Raw genomic sequence first — 16,329 nt, forward strand, 5'->3', positions numbered from 1 at the left:
TTGCCACCCAGCGGACAGACACTAAACTGCGTTCATTAGAAGCTTTTCGCTTGCTACGACCAGCATAAAAACACAAAAAAGAGAGAGAAACAGTCGAGCCTTAGGCCCTGTTTACACGAGAACGCTCGCGGGTGAAAACATAAAAATATTTTAGCAGATGTGCCTTTCGTTTAGACGGCGACGGCGTTTTTGGGGCTTAAAAACGCAAAAAAGTGAAACCACCCTCCAGAGTGGAAATCTTAAAAACGCTCCACCGTCGCGTTTCCGTCTAAACGGTAAAAACGCAAAAGTCTGCTAGACAGTGAAGGCACCGATCAGTGCTTCACATTGCCACCTAGCCGCCTGGAGTGCATACTACATTGAATTTCACACACTTTTGCGTCACCATATGCACGCAGACCCCCCCCCCCATAACGCTCGTCGAAACGCAGAATAAAAAGCCTTTTAATTAGAATTATACTTCTGTGTCGTTGTCCGCGTTGACGCGCACCTGGGGAGCATGTGAAACCCCGAGGGAGGGGTTCTGGCAGACCAATCACAGCGCTTGTGTCCGCGTAAAATTGACGCGTTGTTACATTTTTGGAGAGGTGCACGTCAGGGTACGCCGTAGGGTACGCGCGCTACACACAGCCTACGACGTAGCTACGGCGGCAGTTCGACGCAGAAGTATAAATAGGCCTTTAGGGTACGTTTACACGAGAACGATATGCTTAAAACGGAGAAGTTTTTCCTTTGAGTTTCCCGCGCACAGTCGACACCATTCACAGGGGTTCGTGAAAACTATTAAAAACGCTGCATTCTGCTGCCAGGCCAGTAGATGGCGATGAAACACTATAGACTGAACATGTAATACGCATGTGCATGACGTCATCGTCTTCAGAGATTTGCGTTTTTTTTGCTTACACGCAGACCGTTTTCAAAAACTTGCACTTTGAAACCCGTTTTCGGGCACCCAAAACACTAGTGTCGTGTAAACGAACGACCAAAACGCATTAAAAGTTTTACGTTTTTAGTTCAAAACGTTGTCGTGTAAACAGCCCCTTAAACACAAGTGCAGTCAATGGCTCCTCCTCTCTGGACATCTAACAGGAGGAGCTAGACTTAAGCTCCGCCCATTCGCTCTGCACAGTGCAGTGAAAGAAACTTTCCCTGTCCGCGTCTCAGTGTTCATACTATCCGTCCTAAACAGTGTGTGAGATTAACATAAGTGTGTCCAAAAGCATAGTGTGTTGAAGAGAGTGTGCCAAGTCCCCGGATGGTCTACTATTCCCGGTGGATTTTCGAAGTGTGGATGCGTGCTCACTATAACAGCTAATATTACCCACAATCCACTGCGCTTTGGAGGATGATCCAGCTCAGAACTACAACACGAGTTAAAAGTGTTCAGAAAACTACAAACATGGCGGATGTGCGCGACCGACGGTGAGAGATTTAGATGAAGGTTTGAGTGACTAATAATCAACATTTAAGCTGATTAAAATATTTATGTAATGTTATCCGTGTTATATTTCATCTGCAACAACAACTTGAACTTTTATGAAGATCCGTTTCGCCATTAACTTTTAAATGCATCATTATGCATTAATATGAGGAGAGTCTCCGCATGAAAGACACGCGACTGCAGATCAACGGGATTCTGCATTTCTCTCTGAGGCAGCAGGAAATTAAAGTAAATTAAATGTGGAGGATTTTAACTGTGACAAGATGATTGACAGGTCAGTTTAAGTGACAGGATGTGTGTAACTAAGCGAGAGAGCAACTGTTAAATACGCTGTTTTATGACGTGATGTCCCACGTTGACACACTCAAAAGTATTTACCCTTTCTTTGCAAAAATAGTACATACTTTTAGTGCGGAGTATAACGAGTCTGAACCCGTACGGACACGCCCCTCTCTTCATTGCTCCGCCCACAAATGCAGGAGTGGATCCTGATCTGTCTATCACAGCTGAAGCATCAAAGTAATGCTTCGAGAAAATACAAGAACATATCATGAACATGCAGAACACAAGCAAGAGTTAGTGTTAGTCGCTGTCCAGGGTTAGTGTTAGTCGCTGTCCAGGGTTAGGGTGCAGTGTTGCAGATCAGCTTCGGCCAGAGCACTGAGACATGATTAGATGTCCAGCTTTATCTCTGCTAACTCCAGCTGTCCCACACAGATAAAACATTACATTAAAATGTTACTCGCGCATGGACATAAACAGATTCTGCAGCTGAAACAGATCTTTGATGAGTTGATGTGAAACCACAGACTGTGAAAGAATGAAACTCAAGCTACAGTTGTGATGATTTAAGAGTCAGTATTATATAATAATCACGACCAACGCAATAACAGCCTGATTAATCACCACAGACCGCAGATCAGCAGAAGCGGACCGCATCGAGAACACGTCACTGAGAGGCAGAAGCGGACCGCATCGAGAACACGTCACTGAGAGGCAGAAGCGGACCGCATCGAGAACACGTCACTGAGAGGCAGAAGCGGACCGCATCGAGAACACTTCACTTTACATTAAACATAGCACTCATCATGAAGCAACAACGAGCAGTTTTACAGCATTTATGAATCTAATAATATGAAAAACCCCAGAAGAAATCACCATTCTGTATTAATGAATGGCATAAAATATATAAAACACTGTTAGATCATGAGTCATGACACAATGTTTCAATACATGAAACTGAACTAACAGCAAATGTTCATCAAAAATCAAAACTTGTACAAAACTTATTCTACACCTGGAATAACAAGCAATTATTTGAACTAACATTAAAGCTGAATGAAAACACTTGGTGACACTTTACAATAATCACTCATTGTTAGTTCATGCAGTAACTAGCGCTAACGAATGAGACTTTATCATAAAGCTTTAGCAGATTCAGCTTATAGTTCATGTGATCTGACCCCTGACCTGCTCATGTGATCTGACCCCTGACCTGTTCATTAACCTGTTCCTGACAGCTAATCACATCAACAACTCTAAACTCATCAAAACTACACACACACACACACGAGTCACGTTTACAAGTCAAACATGTTTATTTATGAGAGTTTATGCTTTCTTCTGTTCAGCTTTCTGGAGCTTCTTCATCTCGTGCTTGATGATCTTGTTCCTCTGCGGAGAGAAGGCAGACTGATCAGCTCATGTTCACCACACACACACACACACACACACACACACACACACACACACACACACACACACACACACACACGTTCATATACTCATGTTCACCACACACACACAGTCCAACACACACACACGTGTGTGTTCATAACCTCATGTTCACTACACACACACACTCGGTCCAACAGAGCAAACGTACCATTTTCTTGGCCTTCATCACCTTGAAGCGATCGAAGTCAGACATCTTCGCCCTCTGTTGGAGGAAACGCATCATGATTATGAATCAGATCATTAATAAACTCATAAATCATCAGTGATCTCCAGCAGAGTCTCTGAGCGCCTGATCACCTTCTTCCTGGCCTCGATCTTCTTGGCCCAGCTGCTCTCCTCCCACTTCTTGCTGACCTCGGCCTTCTCCCAGGCTCTCCTCACGTACTTCTGACGCGCGCTGGGGAACACACACACACACACACACACACACACACACACACAGATCAACACCTGTTCCTCACACTCCTCGTATTCTCCACAGCTACAGCTACACAGACCCACGCCAGTGGAGGTATATCTGTCTTTAAAGTAATTCTCATCAAAAATATTAATAGAAAAGTTTGACTTTGGTGTAAATGTTACAAACACAAATTAAAGAACACAAAATTAATAAGTTTGACAAATGAAAGTCACATGTTCAGATTGAAAAGCACAGCTGATACTCAAACGCTTTCACAGCAGAAACACATGAAACTCTGGAAACACTGGAAAGAATCGCTCCATCTAGTGGATCTACATCTGGCCCAGAGCTGAATGAACTCTAGCGCTGGTGCTCTTCAGCAGGTCTGAGCCGTTAGTTCGCCAAGTGCCCTTAGCTAGTGGCACGCAGATCCTGCCGATTAAAAGCCTTAATAATCACACCGGATGAACCGCACTTGTTCGCCACACACTCTCTGTGTTTAACCAAGCTCTCGCGCTTAGCTTCTCGATTCAGTTGCGAACGCCGTGTGACCTGTGAACTCTGTCCCACAGGCTTTACAGTGACCCAGCAGCACAGCGTTGTTCATCCACATCACCGACTCCAGGAGTGTGTGAGAGGTGACGCCGGTCACGTGACACTGGAGCGCAGTGAGGGGGAGTGATTGACAGCTGATATTAACCAATCTAAAATCTGCTGTGAAGAACGTAAGGATGAAGTTTGATTGGTTATATAACATTGGATAGAATGATGGTCCGGCCACCGCGTATCAGCGCACATAAGGTACACACTCTGCAGTCGTTAGCGAACGGGTCGATGTGTAGTTTATCCAGCTTCATAATCTAGCAGTGTTATCTTTCTATTCATGTGTTCAGGTTTTTATATAAAAGTTGTCAACATTAAATTTCTTAAAACATCTCCATGACGGACACGCCCCTCGTTTAAGACCGTCAACGAACGAGATGAGAAGTTGACAAAAGCCTAATCCCAAATTCTCATCCGGGTCTATTCACCTAGTGTTCTCTGAATCCACACACACCGCCTGACTCACACACACACACACACACACACACACAGTGTTTCTCCTGCTCTACAGTGATGAAGCATGGCATGATGGGACGGACACGGACACACACACACACACACACACACACACGGCTCACCTGTGAGGGACTTTGATGACGTAGTCTGTGAGCTGCAGGCACTTGAAGGGCATGGCCTGCCTCTTGACCCCAGTGCACGGGCCGTCCACCAGCGCCTGAACACAATCACAACATGTGATCCAGCCCTGACACACAGTGTTCATGAAGCTTTATAACATGACCCAACGGTACTGTAGTGTTCAACTCACCCTGTTTTGGTCAATAACATCTACAATCGCCACCAGCTTCCCCTCATACGGCCCGAAAGCCACGAATGCAACGCGGCCGATTTCGACAAAGCGCTTAAAAACCTGAAGAAAACAGCAAATAAAACTATTAATGCATTTTCAGTGTAAAACATCCAGTGACAGAAACGCAGATCTCATTAATGACGGGCACTGCCCTGTGTCTCCAGTAATGCGAACAATCTAACTTTAATTCTGTCATTTACTGACCCTCAAGTTGTTCCAGACCTGTACGAGTTTCTCTCTTCAGCTGAACACATGAGATGATGATGATGATGATGATGTCTTAAAGACTGTCGGGAACCGAACGGTTGTTGGACCCCATTCACTTCAATAGTGTTTTTCTCCTACTACGGGCAGAGCAACTGTTCGATTACCGACACCCTTTAAAACATTTGTGTTCAGCAGAAGAACGAACTACATACAGGTTATGAACAACATGAGCATGAGTAAATTATGACAGAATTGTAATTTTAGTGTGAACTGTCTCTTTAAGCGCGTGCTTCAGCCGGTTGCTCTCGGGCGCGCTCTCTCTGCTCGTGCCCGTGTGAACGGGACCGAATAACACAACTTTCCCGCTATAAAACACATTTATATCAAGTGTTTCGGTAATTAATCATCATTAGATGATCCTGTGAAACACGAGTGTCTGCAGACTCCGGCCTAACTCTCTCTCTCTCGCTCGCTCACTCCACCACGTTGTTTCGAGGCACATCTGACGCTCTTTCTCACCGATAGCGCTAAACGCCTCATTTATACTTCAAAACTACTATATAGAGGGGCATTAAGGTATTAAAATGCGTCTTCGATGCGTTATTCGTCAGTAACACTGCAAAAAACACCATTTTTGTTTGATTTTAGACTCCGCGACAGTGAGTTCACTCACCATGATGGCAGACCGTGGTGGAAAAAGGACGAAACCACTTCCGCTCTGCAATGAAGAGGCTTCCGTTTCAGCACTGCGCATGCGCGGCGTCAATAAAAGTCCAGGAATGGGAGCGGATTCAGTTATAATGTACAAGCCACACTTTCTTTTCACGTTTTAACAGTTTATATCATACAAGGCCAAACGCGTCCCGTGACATGGTCTTTTTTTTATCTTTAGAAGGAATAAACACCGGCGAGTTAAAGTAATAAAAGTTCACATTGCTCATCAGAGACCACGTGATGAAGTGCTTATGAATGACCTGATCAGTTTTTTAACCATTTTGAACCGAAACATCCGACATGCATCATTATTAACGCTTAAGAACAAAGATAACACTTTTTTTTTTTTTTTATCTCCCATATTTGTAAATAATGCAGTTGCTGAATCACTTCATTACCATTTGAGAAATGTAATGTTAATTAACGTTTACTAATGCATTGTTAAATAAATAGTATCTGTCAATAGTTAATAGACATGAGCTAGTATAAATTAAAGAACAGTTGTATTTTACTAACATTAACCAGGATTAATAACGAATGTAATGCTCATTATTAGTTAAAAGTCCCCCTGTGATGAAAATCCAGCTTTTAATGTTGTTTATGTGTCTATGTGGTGTTTTTAATCTGCTTTAAGACAAAGCATGTGTAAGTTCATAAGTCGACACCATTGCTGAGTATTTCCTCCTTAAAACTGCAGTGAACCAAAGACAGTCTCAAACACACGCTTTGAAATCGCTGGTGTTTCTGACGTCACAAACTACCTTGTAACCAATCAGATCAACGTGTGATCGTCAACCAGTGGATCTCTGAGCTGAGTGAGTGAGTGGAGGCGGGGCTCATTTGCATATTCATAGAATCGCGCATACTAAATGAGGCGAGGGTGTCGAGTTACATTCAAGATATTTTAAGCCATGAAGAATTTAGTTTTCAAGGAAAAAACGTTTAAATATGTCATTTTGGTGATCAAAGATGAGGTTTAATGGATACAATTATTGACTACAGGGGGACTTTAATGCATTAACCAATGGGATTAACTTATTGTTAGGGTTAGGTTAGGGTGTTATGACCTCAGTAAAGTGTCTCAGAATTACATTATAAATGTTAAATCTTTCTAAATGTCCAGGACTCTCAGTTTAGAGAAATTAAAAACACGCCCAGAAGTTAAAGTGCCTCATCAGAAATGCTAAAATAACAGAACTCTTTATGAAAATTGAAAGGACAAACTTTATTAATATACACAATTAAAATCATGAGATTTAAAAGCAGTCAATAATGTAACAGAGTTAAAAGTCTTGATGAGAAGCTGAAGCATGAGCGTGTGGAGTTCATCGGCAGCCCACGAAGGACTCGTTGTAGATCTCCCTCTTCTGGAGGCTCCGCCGGGACGTCTGCGTCTGCTTGAAGATCGGGGAGCGCAGGAACCGCGTGTCCGTGAACTTATCGCCCCGCCGGAGCTTCCTACAACACACACACACACACACACTGTTAGACACACAGCACTGCAGCCGAGAGCAGGACAGAGAAATAACTCCAGTCCGCAAGTGCGTAAATAATTGTGTTTTAAGGCCAGAAATGTAATGCGCTGAGGTAAACATGTAAGGAAAGACACACGCCTGCACACATACATATTCAAACACGCATATCTATAGACTAAACACGTGATACGCATGTGAACGCCGTCAGCGTTGTAATGTTAATTAACATTTACGAGTGAACAGTAACGGGGTGAATAAAGCGAGGCACGTACGAGCTGATCGACGGCTCCTTGTAGTTCACGGATCCGGTGCAGCGACGCCTGGGGGCGGAGCTCGGGGGCGTGGCCAAAGCACACGCCGGCTTCTTATAGGCTGCGGGGGAGAGATTGCTCACGTCACTCAAAGCCACGCCCAGAAATGAGCGAACAACCAGCCGGCCTGCAGAAACACACGTGCCACACATCAGTCCTCCTCCTACACTGGGAAACGTGAGTGTGTGTGTGTGTGTGAGAGTGAGTGAGAGTGTGAGAGAGAGAGTGAGTGTGAGAGAGAGAGAGAGAGAGAGAGAGAGTGTGAGTGAGAGAGAGAGAGAGAGAGAGAGAGAGAGAGAGAGAGTGTGTGTGTGTGTGTGAGAGAGAGAGAGAGAGAGAGCGAGAGAGAGAGAGTGTGTGAGTGTGTGTGTGTGTGTGTGTGTGTGTGTGTGTGTGTGTGTGTGTGTGTGAGAGAGAGAGAGTTCCTCCAAAGCCCAGGTCAAACATGAAGGATTTACCTCTTCTTCTTCCTCTGTCCATCACCACTGGCTTCTCATTCTCCTGATCGGATGAGCTGCTGGGACACTTCGGGAACTGAAATATTGGGCAGTCGATCATCATAAGCTCCGCCTCTCCATCAGGAATGACAGGGAGTGGAGACTCCAGAGAGAGGCCAGCAGGGGGCGCTGCAGGGAAACAGGAGAACAGCACCTCACACTACAGCTGGACTCACGCTCTCATACTGGGTTAATATTGAAGCATTTCATTGCTTTTTATTTCATATATTGCTATTTAGGTTTAATTTGGTCACACTTTACAATAAGGTTCATTAGTTAATAATAATAAACAGCACTTCTACAGCATTCATTAATCTTAGTATTAATTTCAACATTTACTAATACATTATTAAAATCAAAGGTTGTATTTGTTGGCGTTGGTGAATGTGCTGTGAACTCTTCATTTCACACCCATGAGGCATGTGCTCAGATCCAGCAAGAACATTATTAATCACGCAATTATTATTATATAAAAAGACTATTTACTGTAAAAAAAAGCGAATATTTAATAATTATTTAATTATTTGCGGCTGCTTTTATTTCTTTGCTTTAATTAGAGCAACAGCAACTTATGAACCTGTACATTATAGAGCCAATCAGGAGCTGGTAAGGATGTCAGAGTGTGTGTTTGCATGTGTGTGTGTTTGTAATACTAGAGAAAGAAAGACTCTTTATCTAACGGGGAATCTGCCAAACACACTCTCACTGGCACTGGGTTAGATTTAAGGCTTTGCTTTTTACAGTTTTAGAGTTCAACATGTTTCATGAAATGTACATTTTAAATAAAATAATTTTCATAAACTAAAACGCATGTCACTTTTTTAGTTTTACTTTTGAAGCTTGTTTTACGTCAGCAATAATGTGCCACGGGTCTCCAAACTGAGTCTGCGCTCCAAGCCTAACGTCTCCATGACACTTCTGTCCACTATAGACCTGCACGTGATTATCTTTAATTGATGCACAAGTGAGCAATAATAGTTCAGCATCGTAAAGGTGATTATATTCCCCAGCTCTATCCATAACCCTGGAGCAGAAAGCAGTAACTCTGAAGAATTCATATCTGCGTTACCTGGGCTCGTCTCTGATTGGCTGGGATCCTGGAGAGGAACACAGACCAGCGACTGCGTGTCGAGATGCACGTCAGTTTCGTCCACTTCAGCCCTGCTTTTCTCTGTGAATCATTCAATTATTAAAAGATATGATACATATTATGCCCCTTTTCACCAGATGTAATATAAATCTCTGGTGTCTCCAGAATGTGAGCTTGTCAAATTTGCCCCTTTTTGTGTGTGAGCATAAACGCACCGTTTTAGTGTGTGTCCCTTTAAATGCAAATGAGCTTTAGCTCCGCCTCCGTTCAGAAGAGGGCGGAGTCTTTACACGAGCTAAAGTAGGGATGTCAGTTTACAAACATTCCCACGATCGATCGTCGTTTAAATGAACGATCCATTAATCGCCAGCCTTAATACTGCGTGTGCTGTCACAGCCAACAGCTCGCCCGGGGGTGCAGATGCTGCTCAGAACAACACGTTCCTCACCAAACGAGTGAGAAGGGTCTTTAATCTGAATAAAGGGCTAGTAGAGGTGGAAGATGAGTCGATATGATTGATCATTTATTAAATGACTTATTTAATCATCAAATAAAACGACTAATACGAGTCACCAACGCGCCTCAGATGCGTGCTATTCATAATGAGTAACTCATGTCAACACGACAACTAAACCCAATTACTTAATATTATAATAAGATGCTCTTCATTCGTCAGAAGGAGAGCGAAACCTGATCGGGTTATTTCTGTCATGCTTGCAGAGAAAGGCTCACCAGAACACAGTTACTGGGTTTCACTGATCATGTTTTCTGGGCTGGTAGAAGCACTGGATTACAGCACTATTACAGCACTGACACACAGGGAAAGTCCGACTTTCATGATATGCCCCGTTTAAAGTGCGGTGAGGTACCTGAGAGCTGGTTCAGGATCTTCTCCTGAGCGGAGCGGCGTTTGGATCGAGCGCGTCTGGCCGGAGGACTTCGAGTTCTTCTAGTCTTCCTCTTCGGCACGTACGGGGAATCATCATCATCATCATCGGAGAGGCTGCTGTCGGCCTGGTCCTCTTCATCCGCAGGTCTATCCGGTCTCTCCGCAGGTCTATCCGGTCTCTCCGCAGGTCTATCCGGTCTCTCCGCAGGTTTATCCGGTCTCTCCGCAGGTTTGTGTCCGGTTCGGAAGGGTGTCAGATGAACGGCCTCCTCGCAGTCGAAGTCGAAGGTGTCGTTGCCGCCCAGCGAGGAGTTCAGGCCCTCGGCCGGCGCTCGGGACCGGCTCTGGGAACGCTCACGGCTTTTGGAGCGCGCTCTGGGTTTGGGGTTCTCCCAGGGTTTCTTCAGCGGGGCCCGGTCCGGTCTGCGGCCCCGGTCCGGTTTGGTCCGGGTGGGTTTTCTCCTTCTGCTCGGTCTGACGGGAGGCTCCGGCGTCGAGTGCTGGACCTCAGAAACCTCCAGCTCAAACTCACAGTTCTGGTCCCGGTTCTGCTCCTCCGGTTCGGTCCGCTCCTCCTCCGGGCGAGTGTTGAGCGCCTCCTCTCGCCGGTCATCGGGAGTCTCGTCTGTTCTCCCGATGGAGTGTAAGCGTGAGCTCCGTCTCCTCGCAGCATCGGAGCGCCTCTTCCTCCTGGTTCCCACTGTGGGCGGCAGTGAACCCGGTCTGTCCGCACAGCTCCCCGGAGCAGCCTCTGCACACACAGAACACAGTGTAGAAGCCGAACATCTGTGTGTAACGAGCAGGTGAGAGACACACACACACACACACACACACACACACACACACACACACACACACACACACACACACACGTACCTGCAGTCGGAGGAGGCTCCTGCACGTCAGTCTCAAACACACCCGCCGGCCTGCGACACAGTCACAATATCATCAACAAAAACCTTCTTACACTGATAATCATAAATGTTTCTTGATCCTCAGATCATCATATTAGAGTGATGTGTGAATGATCATGTGACACTGAAGACTGGAGTAATGATGCTGAAAACTCACCTTTGATCACAGGAATAAATTACACTTTACTGTATATTCACATAGAGAACAGATGATTTACACTGGAATAATATTTCACTGTTTTACTGTATTTATGATCTGAAATAAGCACAGCTTTGGTGAGCAGAAGAGACTCTTACAACAACATTAAAAAAAGATCGTACAGACCCCAAACTTTTAGACTTTTGTAGTTCGCAAAGAGTGTTTTCTGAAAGCAACCGGTGCAAAATGTTCTGAGAAACAGATACCGACATGTTTTTTAATGTGTGTGTGTGTGTGTGATAAAGGTCAGAGGTCGTCGACACCTGCGCCTCCTATCAGGAATAAATTACACTTTACTATATATATATATATTAGGGCTGTCAAAGTTAGTGAGTTAATAACGCGTTAACGCAAAATCATATTAACGGCACTATTTTTTTTACGCTCGATTAACGCAGCGCGTATTTTCTGTTTGACCCGTGGCCCAAAACCTAGTTGGAGAAATGGAGATACACAGTGTTGCCAAGCGATTTATTCCCTTCAACAAAGCGCCCAAACCTTATTTAGTTTCTGAGAATCTACCGGTACCGCCGGTACTGCTCTCCCAGCACGCGCCCGCGCCTCTCTCTCTCTCGCTCTCGCTCTCTCTCTGCGTCTCGCGCTGGAGAGAGGAGCAGCGCTTTAATTCAGTTAAACACAGATATGATGTTGCTTCTCTAATTTTACATGCAAGTATAGCCGAAATCGCAAAACAGATATTGTGTTTATCTTATGTGTATTTGATTTCATCAGACGACGGCTCGATTATCAGGATTATTGTGCAGATTAACATCTTGGAAGGGAGAGCTGGTTATGTCTTAATGGGTCGCGTTTCAGTCACCATTTCATATTCATTCCGTTGTTTGACAAACAGAAACAGTAAAATATACCAATGAAAACCGTTTTATTGAGAATTTAGCTTCATCAAAATGGGCACAGAGAGAGACAAACTATAATGTAGCCTAATAATAAATGTACATTTAGCATTTTCAGAAGAGCTGCCCTGTCATGCAACAATCTAAACATGTTTGTGTTAATTGCTCAGTGCAAAGAAAGAGAAGTAATGGGAACCTGGTATTTATTTGTTCTTTCTACATGCGTCTAATAGACATGAACAAGTTCTTTGAAAAACATCTATGACCTTTGAAACATGTCTCGTCTTCATGCTCTATGTTGACTATGGTTTCAATAATAAACATACATTTGCATAAAGCATCCATATTTATCCATGCCCACGTTGATTAGAGTATTACTAACTTGAAAAGTATTAAATTAAGGTACATTTAGAACAAATAAAAAAATGTGCGATTAATCACAAGTTAACTCATGACAATCATGCGATTAATCGATTACAATTTTTAATCGATTGACAGCCCTAATATATATATATATATATATATTCACATAGACGACTATGGAAGCTTGTTTCTGCAACAGAATGAAAAATAAAAAAGGTAATTGCGACTTTTCTTCTCACAATTCTGACCTTTTTCCTTATAATTTCATGATATAAAGTCACAATTGCAAGAAATAAACGTGAAATTCAGACTTTTTTTCCTCATAGTGTTAGAAACTCACAATTGTGAGATATAAAGTCAGAATTGCGAGATATAACGTCACAATTATCTTTTAAAATGTTTTATTCTGTGGCGTAGTGTCCACAGAAAACAGCCGCTTTACACTGGAACAATATTACACTGTTTTTAGTGTGTTTGTGCAGAAGAGCCTCAACCCTAAACACTGATGTGTGTGTAACGGTTCTATAGAAAGCTTGTGTTTCTCACCGAGGACTGACGGGCCGAGCTGGAAACGACTCCACAGGGGAAACCTGGGAAAACAAGAAGCAAAGAGAAGTTAAACCAGCAGAGCCGTGGATCAGAGGAACTAGTACACACACTTTACAGTGCGCTAACTCACACACTCATGCAGAGTTAAATCTGTACATCGATGAAGCATCCAGCGCTGAGTTTCCAGAACAACACCGTAACTCTCTTCTTCACTACTGTAGACATCAACTATAGTCTCGACTGTTTCCAGAAACCGTACTGTCGCAAATTGGTCGTGTGTGTGTGTACTTCTCACCTGTATATCAGCAGTGTGTGTGTGTAAGTCTCACCTGTATATCAGCAGTGTGTGTGTGTGTGTACGTCTCACCTGTATATCAGCAGTGTGTGTGTGTGTGTGCAGTCTCACCTGAGCGCGGTCTCGAAGTGTCCTCTTCAGCATCAGCAGGTGGAAGACCAGCACCTGCCTCTCCTTCTTCAGGTGCAGAATGACCCCCTGCGCTTGCCGTACCTTCTCCCGCTCCGTCTGCAGCGCCACGGCGAGAGCTTTATTGTTCACCTGGACGCTCTTCAGCACAAACGGCTGCACCGTCGCTGTAAACACACGAGCCGCCCAAAATTAACTGTCAATGATTGTTATTTTTTTAATGGAATATTGCATATTATTATTATTATTATTATATTACTGTTAATTCTAAGTGATTTAATAATGTTGAATCAGAATAAGTTCCTCTTGCAGCATCTCTTCTCTGATGACGAGGGCGGGGCAACCTGTCACTCACAGGAGATCAGCCAATAGCAAACCACAACCATCAGTACAATTCCCAACAGACACAAGCAAGCCCCGCCCACATGTGCTCTTGTTCCAGAAGCTTCACTCACTCGGTTTTCATCACAACTTCTGTTTCACGCTGACTTTAATCTGACTTTCTTTCTTCTGTGGAACACAAAAGGCGATGCTAGGCGGAATGGAAAGCGACAGAATGAGGATGTCAGTCCTAAACACCTCAGTTTGTTTTCCACGGAGGAAAATCCGTCATAGGTTTGATCACCGTGCGTCAATGACAGGATTCACATGTCTGTGTGAACTGTCCCTTTAAGAGCTGGGAGATCGGCTGATACAGACCCAGTTCTGGCACTAACGAGACCATAAAACACAACCTAGACGTTTATATACACAAACACACATCAACAGGCAGGAATATGTGGATTTCTCGGCATTAATCGCACCTGTGCTTCTGTTCTTCATCTTCGACAGGCCTCGGCTGACAGCTAAAGCACTAGCCAGGCGCTTGTTCCTCTTTTCCTTCATTTTGTCCTTGATTTCGTCCAGACTCTGCTGGAAGCTCTTCTTCTGCACCCGCTCGCGCGCCATGGCCGAACGCGAGTCTCTCAGGAGATTAACGGGTTAAACTTCTCCTCCATAAGCCTCTGAGCTCCACATAAACTCGACACACACCCCGCACTGCTGTTCGCCGCGATCCACGGACGGATGAACGGCTGCTTTAGGACGGATAGTGCGTAAACCGTGTATTTTATGCGAGTTTCTTCGCTGGCGTATTTCCCGTCGGGACGTTGATGTTCGAAATCATGCGCTGCGAGCTCTGATTGGAGGAGCACACGTCACTTCCGCAACTAGCGCACGCGTCATCTGCAGTCGAAAACAAATAACATGCGCCGACACTGTAATTCACTCATCAGAATCCCTTGGTCCAACAGTACACCCAAGCATTTCATCATCTAAGAGTCTCAAAGCTCTTAATAGTCCAGTCATTTTATGAAAAAAGGTTGAACAAACTGCAACAGAAGCAAACTCAACTGATTTTGTATCCTCAATATGTCCCGAGTAAGGAAAGAAAAGCCCAGGAGAATCCCATTAGGGGGAAGTTTCGGAAAAGACCCACATATAGTCTGTTCATTCTTTCTCTCACGTGAATAGGGTAAACACTTTAACCTTTAGATATCACCATGAACATTACTGAGTTCATTACTTACATCAAGACTAACAAAAATTGTATTAGCCTACACGTTTTTTGAAATGGTTAACATGGACAAACGGTGCATAATCTAATTACTTATGTGCTGATTTGCATAAATACCACAACGGGTCTAAACATTGGGTCTAGCCGGTGAAAATGCCTTGTTGAATCTGGTTGACACATAACAGTAAAATACTTAATGTTAAGGTCTGAATGAACCCATTAGGCCATGAGCATTAATAGAGGCAGGAAGAAGTACTTTAAACCAGCCTTTATTACTGTAATATTGCAGAGATGGGGTTTGGGTCTGTGGGACTGTTCTGGGGATTCACTTTTTAATTTAGCCTACTTACCCTTTGTCTTCTGCATTCTCCTCACCACTGTCTCCTGTTCTTCCCTCAGACTCGTCCCCCAGGAACAGTCCCTCCATGTTCTCCTGGCTATACCCAATGCTTAGATCTGTTGTGGTATTTATGCAAATCAGCTCATGCGTAATTAGATGGGAGCATGTCTGTGTTCCCACAGCCCTAACCCTACCCCTCACAGGAGGGAGACTTGTCTGGGATGTTATTGGGCTATCCCTGTACCAGCACAAGCACTAAAACCTACCCTTCATAGGGGACATAGGTAAATGAGAGAACACATGTGGGAACATAGGGCTGACCCCAGTTAGGTTATGCACCGTTTGTTAACAGTTTCAAAAAACTTGTAATACATTTTTTGTTAGTCTTGATGTAAGTAATCAACTCAGTAATGTTCATGGTGATATCTAAAGCTTAAAGTGTTTACCCTGTTCACGTGAGACTATATGTGGGTCTTTTTCTAAACGTTCCCGTAATGGGATTCTCCTGGGCTTTTCTTTATGATCGGGACATATCGAGGATATCCGCTGAGTTTGCTTCTGTTGCAGTCTGTTCAAGGTTGACCCCCATTTTGGATTAAAATGACTGGACTATATCAGGCAATAAACTTGTTTCAACTCTTTCATTTATTTCATGAAAGGTTTCTGTTCTGTTTTTGTTTTGTTTTTATATGTACAGGCTATAACTGATGTATATACTGTATGTGTTGCTTTGCTTTCTTTATTTTGTTGTAATTTGTACATTTTTGCTATGTGCTTATATTTTTCACCTTGGCATTAATAAAATAAATAAATAATTGCGCCGACGCTTTATTGTGTTATGAATTATTATGAATTATTATTATGTTATTATGACAATGAGGATAATTGTTTTTAATGTTTTTTTTCCCCGTTTATTTTCTTGAAGCATTTCATTAAATAAAAAAAAGCGCCGACTCTCT

The 16,329-nt window shown here is 43.6% G+C and overlaps 3 protein-coding genes across 4 annotated transcripts in view; all 3 read right to left on the reverse strand.

Moving 5' to 3' along the window:
- LOC311299160 (uncharacterized protein) overlaps nucleotides 1-2,011 on the reverse strand; it is an 8,729-nt gene extending 6,718 nt beyond the window's left edge. Inside the window, exon 1 of the mRNA XM_084422587.1 lies at nucleotides 1,846-2,011. Coding sequence (XP_084278713.1) covers nucleotides 1,846-1,999 — 154 coding nt within the window. The 5' untranslated portion in view covers nucleotides 2,000-2,011. The remainder of the gene's footprint in view (nucleotides 1-1,845) is intronic.
- A 1,009-nt stretch (nucleotides 2,012-3,020) lies between these two features.
- On the reverse strand, nucleotides 3,021-5,950 carry rpl14 (ribosomal protein L14; the record flags this gene model as incomplete). The annotated part of the gene is made up of 6 exons (XM_084423900.1): nucleotides 3,021-3,115; nucleotides 3,327-3,380; nucleotides 3,476-3,575; nucleotides 4,760-4,854; nucleotides 4,948-5,049; nucleotides 5,870-5,950. The coding sequence occupies 6 exons, from the start codon at nucleotides 5,948-5,950 to the stop codon at nucleotides 3,053-3,055; spliced, it is 495 nt and encodes a 164-aa protein (XP_084280026.1). The 3' UTR covers nucleotides 3,021-3,052.
- Nucleotides 5,951-7,116: 1,166 nt separating this feature from the next.
- sgo1 (shugoshin 1) lies at nucleotides 7,117-14,682 on the reverse strand. 2 transcript variants are annotated; one of them, XM_084424332.1, is made up of 9 exons: nucleotides 14,279-14,682; nucleotides 13,458-13,642; nucleotides 13,049-13,092; nucleotides 11,049-11,098; nucleotides 10,153-10,923; nucleotides 9,263-9,364; nucleotides 8,155-8,322; nucleotides 7,658-7,823; nucleotides 7,117-7,368 (listed from the first exon to the last, which is right to left on the reverse strand). In XM_084424332.1, exons 1-9 carry the CDS (start codon nucleotides 14,421-14,423, stop codon nucleotides 7,236-7,238), a joined length of 1,764 nt encoding a protein of 587 aa, XP_084280458.1. In that variant the 5' UTR covers nucleotides 14,424-14,682; the 3' UTR covers nucleotides 7,117-7,235. The 2 variants fall into 2 exon arrangements, with proteins under 2 accessions (XP_084280458.1, XP_084280459.1); XM_084424333.1 differs by lacking the exon at nucleotides 9,263-9,364.
- Nucleotides 14,683-16,329: the final 1,647 nt, after the last annotated feature.

The sequence above is a fragment of the Rutilus rutilus genome (assembly GCF_951802725.1).
Source record: "Rutilus rutilus genome assembly, chromosome: 11".
NCBI lineage: Eukaryota > Metazoa > Chordata > Actinopteri > Cypriniformes > Leuciscidae > Rutilus > Rutilus rutilus.

Excerpts from the sequence above, each read along its gene's own strand:
- sgo1 (XM_084424332.1), bottom strand. The coding sequence starts at position 14,423 with ATGGCGCGCGAGCGGGTGCAGAAGAAGAGCTTCCAGCAGAGTCTGGAC. Across the intron at positions 9,365-10,152 it reads GATCCTGAACCAGCTCTCAG|AGAAAAGCAGGGCTGAAGTG; the intron begins GTACCTCACCGC and ends AATGATTCACAG. Across the intron at positions 8,323-9,262 it reads CCAATCAGAGACGAGCCCAG|CGCCCCCTGCTGGCCTCTCT; the intron begins GTAACGCAGATA and ends GTTTCCCTGCAG.